A 20063-nucleotide genomic window follows, 5' to 3' on the forward strand; every position below is an offset into this window, starting at 1 on the left:
TCCTTTCTATTTTATGCAAAAACTAAATATATGTAATCATGTTATTAATGTGCTTGCCTGTATATTTAAGTATTTCCATAGGAACATGCACCAAAAGGACAATTAGAGTTAGAAATTTCTGTCTAAATTATATTTTCTGGAATAAAATACATATAACTGAATAGGGTCACATGCTGACAGTGCCAGAGGCAAAGAAACAAATGGATTAGTTTTTATTTGGAAGTATTCCTTTCAATGACAAGATTATCATAACATGCATTAACTGCAGAGCACTGCTGAAAATTTCTCTTTTAAGAATGAGTTAATACATTAAAATTATTTTTGTCTTTACCTTTCTCCCTTCCCCTGCTCCCAGCCATGCCAACTTTTCCATCATTACATTTTTCACCTGTTTGCAGGGTTTGTATGTACCAGTGTTTAAAACTGCTATTGTTTATTTACTACCCGAATTATATAATAAGTTTACAAACTTGCTTTTCACAAATGCTTTCTTAGGAAGATCAGCAAAATGGGTAGCAATGTTTATCTGATTTATGCTCACATTCCCCCCATTTTTTTTTCCTTTCCCTTGTCCTCCTCTACAGGAGCCCAGTAACAAACGGGTCAAGCCACTTTCCAGAGTTACGTCACTAGCAAGTCTCATTCCTCCTGTACGAGCCACTCCATTGAAACGGTTCAGCCAGACACTTCAGGTAATCACAGTAAATGCATTGCTGCATTAAACTGCATTGCTAAAAGGCGAATGCATAGATATTCACAATTTATTGTCTGGTTAGCATGGGAATGTGAATTGCACATAGGCGCGGACACACACCCCATTGTAACGTGCCAAACAGGTTTAGGCAACTTACCACTACAGAGTCACTCAACTTAAAAACTCAGTACTCTCGCCTTGAAAAAACACTTCTCTGTCCAGGTAATTGATGTTTTTTAATTACCAGTAGGAAAACTCTTGCACCTGTAGCATATAAAAATGTTATACTAAAGGATTATGATTCCTTTTAAATTTGATGAACAGAATTTTCCATGATACTTTCTGTTAATTTTGGCTGGTTTCTCTGAAAATGTTATTTTTGGTATAGTTAGTCATATTAGACTGCTAAATTTCCTTCTGTGTAGTGAACGTTGACCTTGCCTAAACAAAAGAGTGAACAATTGGAAAAAAGCCGTTTTCCGAAGCTGCTGATGAAAATGAGTAAAGGGCAAGCAAATTTTAAATGCAGTTTAGAAATCAAATAATTTTGTAGTTGCAATTTCCATATTATAGATCAGGTGTGTAATATTTAACATACTTGGAGACAAATGGAACTTTAATTTATAAAGTATTTGTGTCTTCAGACCTAGAAACTGCAAAACATTTGGGTACTCGGTTCCTCATGGTTATCATGAATGGCCAACAGCTGAGGCCTGCTGCAATACTGCTGTGGGTCTGGCCTACAAAGCCAGACTGTTTCCTCTTTAGAATGCATGTATAAGATCTAAATAAAATTATTTAATCTCTTTGATGAGAGGAAATATAAAAATATCTTTAATGTATTAAAAATGTTACTTAATAAAAATTAGCTTAATTAGAGCATTAATGAAGTTATCTGTTAATCTCCAGGAGGAAAGAAATAAAACCTTAGAGCCTACGAGTCTTACGACAAATAAATAAAAAGTGATGGGAAAGAACCCCATTTTTCTGTAGTGGTAGTTATCTAGAAAACAGATATTACAGGGTTTCTTTAACATTGGTTTTCCTGTGTTCTGTTCCTGTGATTTTGAAAGTGCAGACATCTGCATGCAAAAAGCCGCATGTGTGGGTTAGGGGAGAGGCAAAATGGCTGAACTCCCCTCAGTCTGGGTTTGATCCAGAAGGTGTATTATAGCGTGACTAGAGCAGAGATGCCTGTACTCCCTGGGGTGTATAAATCTCCTCCATAGTCTGCCTCCAGGAAAAAATTGGCCCAACTCTGAAAGAACTACATTAGTTCCAGTTGTGAGGAGTGTGGAAAGTGAATTAATTTTTGGCTAAACTGCTTCTGAGCCCAGTGCTTCCCTTTTCACAGCCTTAGACAGCTGTTGTCCTCATTTAAGTACCTGTGCTATCGTTCTGCAGTGAATGACTTTGAGACTGAGTTGTCCGGTACAATATTGTATTTAATAAAGTTTGATTTAGACTATCTGAAACAAACTTTCATGCATGTAGTAGCAGCTTCCTGAGATGAGAGCTACATAAATGTGTTTCAGGGCAAATTTTGACAAAAATAGGAAAGAAAAACAGTGGCTTTGTTGCAGGTCCTTCTGTTGCAAACATTTCTGTCTTACTCTGTTCATACAGATTATAAGAACATAATTTAATTAACTGTCTGCGTCTAAACAGATTAAACAGTGATGTTATTTGTACCATCTCCTCTAAGTAACTATGTTCTTGAAGGAGCTGCGATGAGAAATCAACCTGTAAGTTCTCCAAATCCTAGGTGTAAATCCATTTCCAAGTGATGAATGCTGGTGATGTCTCTCAAAACTGCCTTCATGGCTGGCTGTAAATTGACTTCTTATCTGATTTTGTCAGACATAACAAAACAGGGGAAAAAAAGACTGACTTTCTTGTGCTCAGATGCCCCATTTGGAATTATTTAGAAACATTCTGGGAAGTATGTATAGCTTTTTTACTTTATTATGCATTGATGTAGCTGTCACTGTGCCTTGTGGAACAGTATAGAGCAGGAATTTTTTTCTTGGTGTAATACCTGGAAAGAGAAAAAAGTTTAGATTTTTTCTCACTGGGTGAACTTTTATGTATCTTTATTAAGTTATTTCAGTGAAGACTCATGTTTCTTCTTGCATTGCTGCTAGATTTTCTATATCTGTAAAATGAAGAAAACTACTATCATCACCACTATATCCAAAACAAACAACAACTTCCCCTGGAAGAAAACAAAACAAAGCCAACAAAACATCCATCCATAAAGACCACTCCAACAGCATGAATAAAAGGAATTAGAAAATTCTGAGTTTCCTTTATGGCATTTCAAACAAACCTTCTTATATATTCTTTCTGAATGGAAGATACATGCAAGAGGAAAAAAGAGATTTATTATGTATAATTTTCCCTACCTCTGTACTTGGAACTTCCATTCTGTAATAATGGACTTTCTGCATGCAGATTGAAAAGAAACACCTCAGTGTCTGAGATCTGTGTAGTATCTTTTAAGATAAGTTCTTAGTAACTTTTCTTGTTTTGCATCTATTACTGGTTATAGGAGTATTTGATTTTTTTCTTGTCTTCTTAACTTTATTACAGTTTTCCACATTATTGCCAATGCTTTTCCACAAGGATTCCAAGTAACAAAACACATAAAGTCTTTCCAGCTTTCTTTCGGGTTTTTTGGTGTTGGGTTTTTTTTTTTTCCACTCTGTAGTCACTCTGTTTCTGTCACACAGAGCGCTGTAGACTGACTAATATAATGCTGTTAGCTTCATCCCTGACAGAGGCTGTCTGTGTATCTGCAGGATACCAAATGCTAAGCAGGTATTCTTATTTGTTTATCCACCTGGAAAAACACTATTTCATACTGGTATTTTCAGTCTGTATCAAGCTAGACTAATGATTATGATGATCTGTTTATTTCTGCTTGGTCTTATTTGCAGCTGTGCTGTATCGCATAAAAGCTGAGAATAGGATCAGGAAAAGAACTCCAGCTGATGCTGAAGAGAGAAATTAAAGTCTGGCTAGCTTCCTCTGCAAATTCAGTTTTCATCAGTGTGTCTTGAATTTAAGTAGGGAGTCCAAATTATTTTTATCTATCTTAGCATACCAGAAATTTCTAAAAATCCTTAAGAAGAAAACTCTCTTTAATGCTGGTTCTGAATGCTAGGACTTTGATCTCTAGTGCCCTTGTCCCAGTACATGAAGCTGTTTGCTTCGCTGCTGCTGAAATTAAGGTTTGTTAATTGCATGAATTAACATCAGTAACGCATTGACCCTTCATAGTAACAGTCCTGTAACAGCTAGTGAAAGCTATTGCAGTCAGATAAATACAGTAAACAAAATCAGGGGTTTTGGCTGGATTATTCCCCAGCTGCTTTAGTTTCTGGAATTATATGAACATTTTAATAATCCCAGATAAGCATAACTTTTACCAGTATGCTTGACATGTTTTTTAAGGAAGCTGGTGACTAGGAAAATATTTTTGAAAGATTGGAGGCGTAGACATGCTGTTTGGACATTCCTACAATTCTTTCATGAGATTCTACCACATGACCATCAGAGATACCATTAGAGTACCTTTAAACTTGTTTTTAAAAATTTCTGATAGAACTTCAGTTTAGGGCTCTATTCCACTAAACTGTAATGGGTCTGTTTATTTGAAAAAAAAAAAAAAAAAAAAGGTAATAGAACTGAGATGATTACACTGATGTACATTTATTTTAAACTAAGAGAGTTTTATTGAAATAATTTATGTTTATTTGGGGATTCCTTTAATTAGGCTTATATATCACATTTACACCTCATTCCTATTCTTGTCTGTTACGGCACTGAGGATTCAAGTATGCTTGACTCTCAAGTGACACAGTATTAATTTTAGCAGTAAATAGTATTTCCCTGGTGATGTATTAGTTTGTCTCTTCATATCTTAACAAGCCAGTTTCTGCAACATGTATGCAAAGGATAAGTTAATATGTTAAAATAAGCTTGGATTCCACACTGAAGTATGTGATTCCCAGTTTAACTAGATTTCAGAGTACCAGGCCAGGATAAGCCAGTCAGTGTTTTTGCCTTTGCTGTGTTAGCATATAAAAGAAGGAAACATGCCAGACAAAGAAACTACTTGCTCTTGAAGTGAAATTTGTCCTCATTGTTAAATAACACCTCAAAACATCTTTCCCTTTCCGCTGATAAATACTCTCAATCCTTAATCCTTAAATTCCCTATTAAGCAAGGTACACTTTGTATGGTTAATTTAAAATGGTGATGTATGAGAGAAATCAATTAAATATATACTTACTGTGTCCAGGTAGCAAGGATGCTAAACAAGCAAGCAGGATTTGGGGGAGTTTGATTTCCTTTTGAGTCTCTTAGCCTTTTTGTGCCCCTTCTGCCCAACGGAGGACAGTATAGGGCTGTAGAGAATAGTATCAAGCATTCTCATGCAGCCTGAAGAAACATTACTATCAGTGGACGTGAAAACTTACTTTTCTCAAAACACCGTATGGAATTTCAGTTTGCTGTTACAGGTGCATGCCATGTTATAACATGATGTATGACTTTTTATTAGAAGGTTTCAAGATCAAGGCATTTACTTTAAACATCAGTCTGTCTGCTGCTGTTCTTTATAAGTACTTTATTCATTCAACATAAAATATTCCTTTAAGAAAACACAACCACAAAGGAGCTATATACCAGACGATGCATATGGGAATGCATGGAAAGGGGCATTCTGCCATGGGTCATAGAAAGACAACTCTTCTGCTTGGCTGCATTCTCGTGGTTGGTGATCTGTGGATGCCACACACCTGCCTCTTTTCCCTAATCTTCCCATTTGCATGTGAAAATAACAGGTTCCATGATTCATCACTGTAACAAGTGTAAATTAAGCATGTAATTTCATGTGTGTTTCTTTATCTTCTTAACTCTTGAAGGAAGACTAGCACCTGACTTGCAAAGTTCTGGAAGATTGGTGTGTATATATATATATGTGCGTGTGTTTATTTTTAGGGGGTTTTGTCAATTCTAGGTAGGGCTCAAAATGGCTTCTGTTAAAAGGCACAGTTTTAATTTAAAGTATGTGTCTTCTGATGTTTTAAAAACATATTGTATTTATAGGCACTGTTTGCGTTTCATGGGCTTTTATCTTCAGAGGAGAATTTCAGATGTGGTACTTTGTATATGCTGCTTTTAACCTGGAAATGAAGTTATTTTGTTTTAAATGTTCTTATCCAGAGCAATTGAAAGACAATTGTGTTATGCAAGACAGGTTTTACATAACAACAAAAATGTAGAGTATTTCACCAATGTGAAATACTTGAGGCATTTCAGAGGTAGGACCTCAATTTTCAAAATATGACAGTGAGAGCATGAGGTATCCATCTGTACCCTGACCTCTTTCTTAAGGGTCTACAGGCAAACAGAGCTGTCAAGTCTCACTTAAAATTGGACTTGTTTTTATTGAAGACCAGACCACATAATAGATACAGAGGTGCTGGTACACATCATCAGAGTTTAGAGGCTCCAGAAATATTAATAAAGATTCTACAATAGTAGAACACAATACTGGTATTTCACAATTTGCTGTATGCTACCACTGATTGTTTAACACATTTCTTCAAATGCTAAGACATACGTAGTGGTGTGAAAAGAATCTGACTTGTTGCTTGTCATAAACATTAAAATCTGAATATGGACCTACCTTTTCCTTAAAGATAATGTGATTGTTCTTTTTTCAGTCAGATATCTACTTCACACCCTTCTATGTGATTTAGTCAGAGCATTATAGCACTAATTATTTAATCCTGCTTATGGACATATCTGGAGTGATCATAAAAATCTTTCATGATTCTGACAGCTTACAAAAAAAAAAAACAGCCCCCAAACAAAAAACCCCAAACAGCCAAACAAAACACATATGACCATCAGGTAGCGAGACACTTACTAAGGTAAGAGGAAAGGTTTTGAAGGGCAGTCTCACTTTATGAACCTTCTTCCTGCCTAACTGAGAGACCATTTTTTTCCTTAAACCGTTAATACGTGTTTGATGTAATATGCCTTTTCATCTGATAACCTCATGGTAGGACCTATTGTTTCTCAATACAGACATCTTGGAACAATCCCACTCCCCCAAAATATGCAAAACCCAACAATTCTGTTGACTTTCAGTTGATACAAAAGATGAATTTATCTACCAGATTTTGCTGTCCTAGCTCTCCAGAATTTGTGTAACAATTGAATCTTTCTTTCAAAATTAATGAAAAAAAGTGTTCATACTAGTTTTGTCTCTAAAATTTGCATTAATTCTAAATTTTTAAGTATTTTAGGGATCTAATGAGGCAGATATGTGTAATGCATGAATAATTCCTGTCTGTGTACTGAATTGAGACTTTGTATTTGATCAATCATGCTAGTTTAGTGTATTGGACTATTCTGCCATTATTTCCATATTCATTCTTGTTGCATGGTATATGCGTGCATTGTATAGTTTTAAACGTTGAGAACAGGACATGGACATAGTTCACTGTGGGAATGGAGGTACTGGCCTTCCATAAAGATGTATTAAAATAATTTCTCTTACATTCGCAGTACTAAACATTGCTATTAAGTCACAGTAAAAATGAATTAGATAACATTTGTTTGTGGTATTGAACTACATAAATGTGTAATCTGAAACTGTTCTAACAATAAAACTATTCTTTTATATGTTTCTAGCGTTCTATCAGTTTCCGTAGTGACAGTCGCCCAGATCTGTTGAGTCCACGACCATGGTCTCGAAATATGCCCCCTGCTAGCACAAAGCGGAGAGACAGCAAACTATGGAGTGAGACCTTTGATGTTTGTGTCAATCACATGCTTACTTCTAAAGAAATAAAGCGTCAGGAGGTATAATTTACTTTTTTACCATAGATTTCATGTTCAAAAGTCATCCTTAAAGCATGCAGTTGAGAAATGCTAGTGGGCATTAGGCTAGCACTTGAAGCTTTCCTGAAATTAAACAGAATGTCACCACCTCCACTAGAAGCAGAATTCTATCCCTAGTCTTTGTAATTGAAGTTATATTAGATTAATATATTCTTTCTTAAAATCAGGTCATCGTATTTCCTTAATAAATGTGAGGTTACTAAGAAATATTATACTGTGTTTGGCTGCATGTGTTTGCATGTTCTGTGTGACAGTTTCTGTAGTGATGGTTGATATTTTGATGTTTCATTTTGTTGTTCTAGTAATGATAAATGTGTATGCTGTTTCAGGAACAGGTATTCATCAAGTGATATGTACGCACAGAAATGCACAGTCATTTTCCTTGTTGGAAAAGAGTGTCTTTGAGGAAGCTTTCAGTGCTAGAAAGATGAAATATTGATCAAAAGATGTGTCTTTCAAAGCAAAACAAAAACAAAAAAAAGACCCCAAACTATGTCAGTTGTTTTAATGTGTTGTGCATGACACATTAAATAGTTCGCATTACAGCCAATGACAGAGCTCCTGTGGAGTCAAGAAATTTTGTTTCCTACAGAAATTTCTAGCAGTATCAACAAAGTTTATAACAATATCTCTGAGAATACTTCAGGGACTGAGTCATAAATAAAACAACAGTAACATCAAGTATTTCTTGTGCAGATTTTAGCATTGTACAAGAATTCATAGGAAATAACTTTTAAAATTGAGAACTTGAAAGGCAGCATATTGAAAAATAAGCTGTAGAAACTGTTTGCATAATGTAACAGTCATTACTGTCTTGGGATAGAAGCCAGGACCCTTCATAAAGCCCAAATAAATGAGCTGTATTCCAGGAAGTTTTGCATGAGCGTTCTGCTTTATATTGGTTCTTATGCTGCATGCCTCAACAGAATAGCTGAACCACTTCCAGGTGTGCGTTATCAGTTAACTCACACTATGGCAAGCCTACCATGTATGCATGTTATCAACCTCAGAGAAGCTGCAATAGCTGAAGATGTTCTTCGATGATTTATGCAGGTTGAAAGCCTTGACTATGAAGTTAGTGATTCTAACTGTCAAAAATGTTAACTTTTACTATACACCAGTTTAGAAGGAAATAAGGTCTCTGAGGGGAGACCTTATCGCTCTCTACAACTACCTGAAAGCAGGTTGTAGCGAGGTGGGGGTCAGTCTCTTCTCCCTAGTAACAAGCCATAGGACAAGAGGAAATGGCCTCAAGCTGCGCCAGGGGAAGTTTAGGTTGGATATTAGGAAAAACTTCTCCACCGAAAGGGTTGTCACACATTGGAACAGGCTGCCCAGGGAGGTGGTGGAGTCTCCATCCCTGGAGGTATTTAAAAGAAGGGTAGATGTGGTGCTTAAGGATATGGTTTAGTGGTGGACTTGGCAGTGATAGGTTAGCGGTTGGACTCGATGACCTTAAGGGTCTTTTCCAACCTTAACAATTCTATGATTCTATGAAACCATGCAATAAGTAGATACAATGGTATTTTGATAAGCCAGTGTATTAAGGTGGTGGTTATTTTTAATCTGCCAGCTTTAAAGTCTCAATTCTGCTTCAAGAGAAGTAACTAATATCAGCAGAAAGTTAAGCAGAGCTCTGCCTTCATAACAAAAAAACGGAATGCAACAAACTCCTATGCAAATAGTTGTATAAACAGTTAAGATACAGTTGAGTCAAGATAGCCCCCCAGTCCAGGAACACATCCATTTGAAAAAAAATTAATTCTGTGGGTATTTCTGATAAGCATTTTATGAGCAAACTTATATGGCTGTGTTTTTAAAAATACTGCACATGATTCTGTAGCTAGGGAATTAAACCTTATTTTATTTCTGCGATCAGATTTAGCAGAATTTCTGCTACACAGTATTAAGACAACTGTTCAGAATATAACATCAACTCAACTTGTTGAGTACAGATTAAATAAAGACATTTTACCATGTTTGTGTCTATTTTTATAGGCTATCTTTGAGCTTTCCCAGGGAGAAGAAGACTTGATAGAAGATCTGAAGTTAGCAAAAAAGGTCTGTTCAAAACAAGACAAAAAACCCAAACAAACGAGCAAACAAAAAACCAAAACACAACAAATAGTATTCATTGGTTCATATAACTTTTAAAATAACCCTTGCTTTTTATAATTGCTAAGATAGTAAGAGGGGAATCCCCACCATATTTCTGCTTTCCCATTCTTTCTGAAGCACTTAAATATACTGCTTTAAATTTTTTAACCTATGAAATGGATAGCTTAAGATACACTTATGAAACTTCAAAATATTCTCAGCAATTGGTCTGGTTTTACTTACAGGGAGCTTCAAATGCTATCACTAATTTTCAACTACCAATGATATATTAATTACAGAGCACCCCTTTTTTTTCAGGCTTATCATGACCCAATGCTTAAACTTTCCATAATGACAGAGCAAGAGTTGAACCAAATTTTTGGAACATTGGACTCTCTAATTCCTCTACATGAAGGTAAAACTCAAATAGTCTTTGTCTACATTACTATTACACATAGATTTATAGTCATCTGGTTCACTAAGTGAAGTTTCCCTTCTTTTTTTTTTTTATCATGATCAGATCTTCTTAGGCGACTTCAAGAAGTCAGGAAACCTGATGGATCAACAGAACGTGTTGGCCATATCCTTGTGGGCTGGGTAAGGCGGAGTTTTTAATCATTTGCGGAATATAGTTTGGAACTGCAACATAGTTTTTACATTTATCAGACAATTTCCTTTCTGTATCTAGCATAACATGTCAAAATATATTCTTAAAGTATTTTTAAAAGGTAAGGCAGTTATTTAGGGACATAAAGGAATGTTTTCTCTTTTCAGGGATTTTCCATGAAAAGATTTAGACTAGGATGTAATTTTTGAAGCTCTTGCTAATCAGGAGACAAGCCGTATTTAATATGCTTCAAATAGTAATCAAGAACAGACTAGAGTTTGTCTAGTGTAGATCATTTAAGAATCTGCCCCCATTTGTATTCTGGTTTCTTAGGGAAATAAAACTTGAACAGTCACATTGTGTAATGGTACCCTACAGTTATTTTTAAATGTCAGTTTGTTCCAGTCAAGGTAACAGGTAGTTGTTAGTGCTGTCAAAGGTAATTTTCTAAAATTCTGTTAAAGTAAGGCAGAGAGGGATACATGACAGATGCTATTGCTGCCCCACAAATGTTCCTATGTTCACTTTCACTAGCATCCAACAACATAAACACTGAAAATAGCTTTTGTTAGTTTTGTTGGCAAAATTGCTAATTATATTTAAAAAGAGCTATTTTTAAAAAGATTTAGATATGTGAGAAGGATACTTGTAATTTTATGTAAGTGGTAAAATTGAGCAGGAAAAAAAGGGCTTGACATGTTTAAGGGATTAGGTAATATTTGGCAGCTCTGTGTGAAACAGTGGCTTATTGTAAACATGAGAAACATGACAGCTATTTGTACATAATGCAAATAGTTTATAATAAGCTTGTAAGTGTCAAAAATTCTCTGTTTTTCTTTGCATAAAGTAATTTTAAATATATTTATTTTCTGGTGTGTTTGAACACCAGTGAACTACTCTTGGTCCAAATATGTCTGAGTCTAACTTCCTTTGTTGAAGATTTTACATATAATTGCACGTTAATACAGCAGTTTTTGTAAATTGATATATTGTTCTAACCAACAGATAAGCTAGGTTTTTTTCAGATTTAAGGCACAGTTGTGTCATTTTAGTTTGGTCAAGGTTTTTGAGGGCAATACTGAAGTTTAACTATAGAAGTTTCCTTATGTAGAAAGGCCAGGTCTGGGAGTACTCATTGCTAGATTTTTGTCTCCATTCACAATTAAAATCAGACTTCTGTGTTCAACTGTTGTCCACACTACTTAGTGCTCAGTCTTAAGTCATGGATATTTTTAATGCTTTGGAGTAATATTGATGATGTCTAGGAACTGAGAGATGAGCTAGTGCTTCTAAATTATTTAAATGATAAACAAGATGGTTAGAGGACCCTTGTAAACCTTATCTTTTTTGGAAACATTATCAATAAATTCTGGATAAATCTCCAGAAAAAAAAAGATTCTCAGCATGAGTTCTGACATCCTGAATCACCTGAAACTGTCTATGTAGCAAACTGTGCTTTGTTTCAGCTGCAGAATAATTTATTCCTTTCTGCAGCTTCCATGCCTAAACTCCTATGATAGCTACTGCAGCAACCAAGTAGCAGCCAAAGCTTTATTGGATCACAAGAAACAAGATCACAGAGTGCAAGATTTCCTACAGCGCTGCTTAGAGTCTCCTTTTAGTCGAAAACTGGACCTTTGGAATTTCCTTGACATCCCAAGAAGCCGTTTGGTTAAATACCCATTACTGCTCAGAGAGATTTTGAGACATACACCAAATGATCATCCAGATCAGCAGCACCTTGAAGAAGCTGTGAGTTACTGTTGGGTTTGGGTTTTATTTAGGAGAATAGAGCACTTTTAGCTTATTAATGAATTAAGGGACGCTACATAAAATACGGAAATGCTAATACATATACGAACAGCCAAAACTATTACATGAAATATCTCACCCCGCTCTCCCAATTAAATCCTATTTCAGTAGCAAAGTGATACTACAAAAAAGGGGGTGGGTGGGAAGTGTTTTCCATAGCTCTTGTCTGATCCTTGTCCATTTTGTATTTATCTTTCAATGTTGTTTTCTATTCTCATCTAAGTTGGGTAATGTGGACATTTCAGGTTTTAGATCATTTAGCTAATTTTATTCCCTGGCTTGAGACCTCTTACATAAACTCTGAATCTAGATTAATTATCATCTGTGGGAGTGTTGATGAAATTTGCCTTCATTCTGGTTTGTGGGGTTTGGGTTGGTTTTTTTGTGTGTGTTGTTTTTTTTTTTTAATAGCATTGCACTTTCTGAAGTAAAACTAGAGGGATAAATGCAAGGCTTTAAAACTTCCTTATTAATAGAAGAGGACCTGATTCAGATATTACAAAATGTTTCTAAGGTTTCTTTTCTTTCCCGTATATATGTGTGTGTATATGTAACAAAAAAAAAAAAGCACAACCAAAAAACAAACCACCCCAAACCATAATACGTGCACACATGCAAAAGTGTATCTGGGAGTAAATGATTTTATTGTAGCTGATTTCTTCGAAACACATCTAAATTAATGAATAAATAAATACAAACTGTATCCTACTGCTTTTGAATAGTTTTCAAATACAAGTAAATTTCATTAATATTTTGAGGAAAAAATTAATTATTTGCCTAGGCTTTAATATTTTGTACATTTTAATATTTCTCTGCTGAAAAATGACAGCCCTGCTTTTTTTGGAAAGTATATGTTTCAAATCACATGTACCTTACCACTACTGTTCTCCTATTCCTTCCCCAAGTCCCTTGCCCAGCTCAAGTTCTCTATTGTAAAATTGGACAACTGTGATTTAAATTCAAAGCTTGGATACTTGCATTTATATGTAATATATAAGGTACATTTTCCCCTTGTGCATATTTTTTCAAACTCAGACAAAAAAATCATAAATATCTCAATTCTTCTGCTTATTTCTAAGGTTTGCTTTTCTATATAATGTCTGGTAATATCTTAAAAAAATGTTTTAAATCCTTTCTTCCAGTACTTGTATTTGGTAGTTGTTTAATAAAAATATAATTAGGATTTTTTTCTTGGTATTTCAGTGACCTTATATAGCTTTGTGGTATTCTGCTTCAGCAGAAAACCGTTTATCTTTGAAGTTATGTATTTCCTAAATTGTATATTTGCCAAGTTAAATTAGGAAACAGAAATTACTCTATGTGGTTGGCTCTTAACACTGTTTTAGGCTGACGAAGTAAATTTGTCTTCCTGTCTGGCAATCTGCTATAAGCACATTGGGCCAAGCTGATCTTGATAAATCTCCTGGGATCAGTAGATTCTGTAATTATCTGTTTGGGCATATACCTCTCCCATTCCCCTGCTCCACCTCCAGTTACTTAACAGAGGAATTTGATTGGTCTAAGCAACCTATGATCACTGTTAGAGTTGACTAAAATCAACAGAACTTCACACCCACATGCCCAATTAAGGAGCCGTATTTTAAGTTTCAGATAAATTGATCTCAAGGTCCTTAAAGGCTGCACAGTACAAGGAAGTTCAGGATAGGGAACATATTTATAGAAAAGGCGAAACTTTCTTTTTAATGCTTTTTAAATTAAAAAGGCAAGATAATTGTTACTTTTAACTTTAAAATTTTAGATATATGCAAGTTAGTGGAATTGTAAAATAAAATTAATTTACCTTATTTTCAGAGGGTAAATTTCATAACGAACAAAAGTTGAGAATTTAGTGTTTTGGGCTAGTTGCATATTTTGCAGGATAAGGATCTTGATATTCTGCTTCTTGTTCTCTGATAAGATGTAGCAGTTTTCAGAGAATTTTAATCTATTTTAAATAAATATTTTTAAGGCAGGTTATTTGTCCTCTGTGTTTTATTGGCACATTTCAGGTGACAAAAATACATCTCTGATTATATTTCTTTTATCTGTTTACCTTTATTCTGCCTATTTAGGTATCATATAAAGAGATAAATATCAGATTTTTAAGCCATTGTTAGAAATAATGATAAAGCCAAACTAAAGGGTCTTTGTATACTGTAGTCTGCTTAATTCTGTTGCTAATATTAGTATTCTTATAAAATGGTCTGCAAAAAATACATTAAAAATATACTGTAAATTAAAACATATTTTCTTGTAGCTACAGTTAAAATTATTAGGAGATAGCTCTGAATATTAGACTGTCTACTTAAAGTTCATGTGTTTCATTGTTTTCTGTAGATAAATATAATTCAGGGCATAGTGGCTGAAATCAACATCAAGACCGGTGAATCTGAATGCCAGTATTACAAAGAGAGACTTATTTATCTTGAAGAAGGCCAAAGGGATTCACTGATTGATAATTCACGTGTTGTATGTTGTCATGGTGAACTGAAGAACAACAGGGGAGTGGTAAGGAATAAATATTTGTCATAAATAGCTTTTAAATTTATCTTTGTTTTGCATGACAGCTAAAAGAGCTGTGAGTATACATACAGAAGCATCACCCTCTCATACGTAGGAAGTTGGTAAATACTATTATATGTAACACTCATCTTTTTTGTTAGCAGTCAAATGTATGTGGAGATAATAAGCTTATATGCGTCTCTGTCTCTTAAGGGGAACTAACAATATCCTGGCTAAATTGTAAATCTGATAAATTTCAATGAAATTTGCATGGGGAAAAAGCAAATAAGGAACATATTTCTGGTCTCAGAGACATGATAGTATTGTCTATAATGACACACAAAATGTACTGATAAATTTTAAATGTCAGAGGCTGTGGTTATTAAGAATGTTTTACTTGACTATTTGTTGAAGTCAAAGTTAATTTATTGACCAGAGAAATTTGATATTTGATACTGTGAATTCCAGCCTCCTGGAGTCTGTACTATTGGCAAGTATCATAAGCTGAGCTTTCCTTTTAAAAACAAAAAACACCACCACCACCACCCCCCCACACATTAGTAGAGAGACTGATAGAAGAGAAACCATTAATTCTTAGATCCCCCACCCACCCCACCCCCGTCCCCCCCCCCCCAAAAAATCTGTTATGGAAAAATAGAATGACAATGGACTTTTTCAATATCAGAAGAGTGCCAAGGCATATCAGGAAAGGTTTCTGCTAAAATTACCTCTTTCATTATAGCCTTCTGGAAACATGAGCTACTAGAAGATGGGACAGTGAACTAAATGGATCTGAAGATCTATTTTGTATTAAAACTGCAAATAGTATCTCTATTTAGATTTAGTCAGGTCAACTTCAGAAGCAAAGAACAGTTCCTTGTGACTGGGAAGAAAATTTCGGCAGTGAAAAAAAAAAAATTAATTTCAATGCATGCTATCAAGTGCAATGAATTTAAAATTTCAGTTCGTTTATTATTGGAAGCCACTGGAGATTGAAAAATGTGAGGAGGAACATAATTTAAAGATGATAACAGGGGACTCGTGCCATCTAAGAGCAAAAGTAATTTTCAGAGCTTTAAAGAGCTGTGGTGAAGCTGATTGTGAGCAGCATGCGAATTGTAAAACATACTTGGATGAATAAGATTGCCTGTTTCTTAGTAACACAGTCAGTAGAAAAAAGTTCAAGTGGGTGTTAGAAAAATGTGTATAAGCATGCTGCTGTAGAGAGTTTTGAAATGTCATGCACATTTCAAGGCCTCAACACTAAAAGATTAATTAGGATCATCACATAAGAAGCTGAGACAAGGACAGGAAAAATAATTTTAGAAGTTTTTAAATAGTTGCGCCATAAGACTTTTAAAGAGTGGCAAGAGAAGAATCCTTATTAACTGTTGAAAACACAAGGTTATAACATACTAGAGTTTAAGTAAATTTTGTTTAATGATGTTCTAAAAAAAGTATACTTTATTATTTATTAATTTTTAACAGAAACTGCACGTCTTCCTCTTTGAAGAAGTGTTGGTGATTACTCGAGCTATCACCCATAATGAACAGCTCTGCTACCAGCTGTACCGGCAGCCAATTCCAGTGAGGGAGCTTGTGCTAGAGGATTTGCAAGATGGAGAGGTGCGATTGGGTGGATCCATACGTGGTGCATTCAGCAACAATGAGAGAAGTATGACTACACCATTTTTTATTTGCTCATGTAGGATTGTTATAACCTTAAGACACCTGCCAATAAGACATCAAAATGTTTTCTCTCAAATTCACGTTATCTATATCCAACATCTTCATTTTGATCTCAAACTGGTTTGTTACATTGTAACTTGCTTCTTTTAGGTTGTTTCTCAAAGTTCACTATATTGATAACAGGATTATCCACACACCTGCTTCTGTACTGAATTGAGAAGGGACGAATACGTAGAATGTAGTGGCAAAAACACAGAATTATAAGCAAGTTGTGGTTTAACACTGCAGGCAGCTAAACACCACACAGCCACTTGCTCATCCACCTCCACAGGGGTAGAGAATTGGAAGGGCAAAACTAACCAGCTACTAGGAAGAAAATTAACTCTGTCCCAGCTGAAACCAGGACACAAGTGTATTTTGAAATCTTAAGCTTTAGCTGTTATGACTTTCCTTGTATTATGAAGACACTGATTGCTATTCCATAACTAAGTCCTTCATCTGACAGATAATTAACGTAGTGCTCAGTGCTAAGACTGCAGCTATTCGTGTTGATGTCAAGAGGCAAGAGTTGATGTCCTTCTACTTAAGCACATTATAAAGATGCTTGTTCCTATTACAAGGGTCCTTTGAATCTCACTTACGTTGTGAAAACTTTGAGGGTTTTTTTGTATGCATTCGCTTTATTAGTGAAGTGAATGGAAGAGGTGAGGCAATCTCCGGCTGACATAAGACACAGTATTCAGAGAAGGTTCTGGAAATCTGCTTTGCAGAGAAGTAGGAGGAGAGGCGTTGAAGTGTGGGAGAAACCTTAATCCTGCTGATTCACTTAAAGCTCTATGGGTATCTCATGCATGGTAAAACTAAAATTGTTTAATCCAGCAATAAAAAATTATTAGAAGTGCTTGTGGTGTTCTGTTTTTGCCTCATGAATCAAAGAGATACCCAGACCTTTCTCTCTGGTTTGGCATGGTATTGGCAGGAAAACACCATAAGTCAAAAATTTTGCAGAGTCTGTTATTTAAATACACTCTTTGATTATAAAATCCATTTGGCCAAAGCATTCAGTGTTTTGATATGTATTGTTTCTTTCAGTCAAAAACTTCTTTAGAGTCAGCTTCAAAAATGGATCTCAAAGCCAGACTCACTCACTCCAAGCCAATGACTCCTTCAACAAACAACAGTGGCTTAACTGTATCCGCCAGGCCAAAGAAAAAGTTACGTGTGCAGGCAAAGCTGGCGTGCTGAACTCAGAAGCACATTTTCTTCTGTCACCAAATGGAAGCAGAGTACCCCAGGGAGAAACCACGCTCGAGCAAATGGACCAATCAGACTGTGAGTCAGACTGTAGTATGGACACCAGCGAGATCAGCATCGACTGTGAACGTATGGAACAGACAAACTCTTGTGAAAATGAAAAGCAAACAGAAACCAATGTTTGACAAAAACTCAAGAGTTCATGGAAGAAAGTCTGTCTCTTACCTGTACAGTATTTGCATTCCATACATGGAACCATTTGCAGAAGCACTTTTAAATTTTTTTTTTTTGTGACAGTGTCAATGCAGTCCTTGTATTCGTACCTATGAGTGTCGTACTGTAACTGCCGATCTGTGTAAGCTGGAATCTCTTGCAACTCATGTCCTGTGATTATATTCCATAAACATCTAAAGTGGATGAAAGAGGTACTTGACCAGTTATTCTCAATGTCCTGCTGTAAACAGAATCTCTAAACTGCTGTTTATATGAGAGTTACATAAAGAATCTTTTCATAATTTTTAAAGTACTTTATTTGCCCTTTAATGGGGCAGCTGAAGATGTGGTCTTAATATGGAGTTCCAGGATACGTATCAAGATCGTAAGTTTTCGTAAAGCCATGGAAGGAAAAAATAGTTTCTTGGAAAAAAGAAAACCATCTTGCAATAACCAGTCTGAATTCTTACAGTGTTAAATCAACAAGAACTATAAACAATGGGCCATGTAACTAGTGGCTCTTTAGGGATTAATTTTTCAAAATGAAGCACTGTCCTAAGATCCAGCAGCCAAACTTATTACAATCTGGTGAGGTAAAGTGGTCAGCATAGTGCTATGGTTTATTTATCAAAGCATGTAATGCTAAAAATAATCAACTGGGAAAAAAAACCCCAAAACAACAAAAAAACCCCAAACAAAAAAAACCAAACGCAACTGAATCTCTACAGCCAGCACTGAATTAAATGAAATGCTGAGAATACTGGGTATTTGTAAATAAGCTGGTAGTTTGTTTTCAGTGCCATATATATATGTGTATGTGTGTGTGTGTATATATATATATATATATTATTCCGAACAGGATAAGAATGAAAAAAAAGCTTTTGCTTGTGAATAGGCCCTCTTCAGCATTTTGCACTCCACTGACCTCCACTGTTGGTTTTAAGCACCACTAAACTAATGTTAAAGCATTTAATTTTCTGTAAATGTCTGTTTACAATTACATGCAGTTGGTTTATAAACTAAGTGACAATTTTATACAAATGGTGCTCTACAAATACCCTATGGGATTATGTAGAGAAAGTTTAAACAAAAAGGGAATTGCTTTCCTTTAGGATGTATTACATCCTTTATATTTTTCTCAAGTTTCGTTTCAGAAGTTTTGTTGCATTTAATTTCATGCTGCAATTGGAAACATTACTGTGTTTTCTGGTGGCTGATTTAATCTACTCATTATGATGAGAAGCAGATGAGTCACTTAAACGCAGTCTAAAACACTCAATTCAACATCCTGTTACTTTTCAGGAATCCCTGGGTAGTATTTTATTTCTTAGTATGGGAAATAATGCCAGTGCTGTATGGCAAGCTACGAAAACGATATATTAATAAATTTAAATGATCCTTGATATTACACAAGATAACCTGTGCAAAGTACTTCTACCAACAAAAGTGAAAAACCGTAAGTTATTGCCAAAAACATTTTTCTTGTGTTTTACAAGTTTACAGAAAATAGTAAATGTCAAGTATCTTACTATCTATGCTGATGTGCGTTACAGAAATCAGCACGACAAGATGATAAATCAATATAAAACAAGGTATTTTTATTTTTTAAACAAATGTCATTTTTACCCGATAGAACATATTTCTGTATTTATAGTTTTTCAAAAAAGTCAGTTTTCTGTATCAGGCTTTGTAATTTATTTCAACTGCTTCATTTTTAGAGCTGAATGAATATGCCAGTGAAGATGAGAGAAAGAAAAAACCTGCAGAAGGCAGGCATAGGAAAGCATATTAGATGATGAACCATTTTCATAAAACCTATTCAGCAAAATGTTTAAAAAGAGAGAAGAGCATGTAAAGTGTTCAGACAGAGAAGAAAGAATGAATGTGTGTATTGAATTTTTTTAATAATAGCCTTAAACTTTTCTGGAAGCATTTCAAATAAATTACATTAAACCATTTTGATTTTTATTTGGTTTGGTTGTTTGTGCAAGAAGAATACAAAGAGATTTCGGTGGTGTACACAGTGAGTCTTAACATATGCAACCAAGGCTTATATTTTGGTTCTCATAGAAGCGTTACAGATTTGGATCCTATTTGTTAGATACAAAATGGTAATGAAGAAACAGGTGCACTCAATTCAGCACACTCCCCAAAGTTTTGTATCCTATAATCCATTTAATAAGTAGGTGGAACAAAAATTAATATCCTGCCATCACTTTCTCTCTCCTAATTCCTTGTAGGAAAGTTGGCTCTACTAAATATATTTTATTCCAA

At 35.1% G+C, this 20063-nt stretch overlaps 1 protein-coding gene across 7 annotated transcripts in view; it reads left to right on the top strand.

Annotated features, from left to right (window-relative positions):
• ARHGEF3 (Rho guanine nucleotide exchange factor 3) overlaps positions 1–19757 on the top strand; it is a 148541-nt gene extending 128784 nt beyond the window's left edge. For 6 of the 7 annotated variants that reach the window (XM_075096165.1, XM_075096166.1, XM_075096168.1 and 3 more), the window contains 9 exons: positions 585–692; positions 7406–7576; positions 9614–9676; positions 10031–10127; positions 10233–10309; positions 11814–12071; positions 14469–14639; positions 16122–16308; positions 17415–19757. In XM_075096165.1, the coding sequence (XP_074952266.1) occupies positions 585–692; positions 7406–7576; positions 9614–9676; positions 10031–10127; positions 10233–10309; positions 11814–12071; positions 14469–14639; positions 16122–16308; positions 17415–17761 (1479 nt within the window). In that variant the 3' untranslated portion in view covers positions 17762–19757. The remainder of the gene's footprint in view (positions 1–584; positions 693–7405; positions 7577–9613; positions 9677–10030; positions 10128–10232; positions 10310–11813; positions 12072–14468; positions 14640–16121; positions 16309–17414) is intronic. The other variant, XM_075096172.1, reaches the window with a different exon arrangement.
• Positions 19758–20063: the final 306 nt, after the last annotated feature.

This window comes from Phalacrocorax aristotelis, chromosome 6 (assembly GCF_949628215.1).
Source record: "Phalacrocorax aristotelis chromosome 6, bGulAri2.1, whole genome shotgun sequence".
Classification (NCBI taxonomy): Eukaryota; Metazoa; Chordata; class Aves; order Suliformes; family Phalacrocoracidae; genus Phalacrocorax; species Phalacrocorax aristotelis.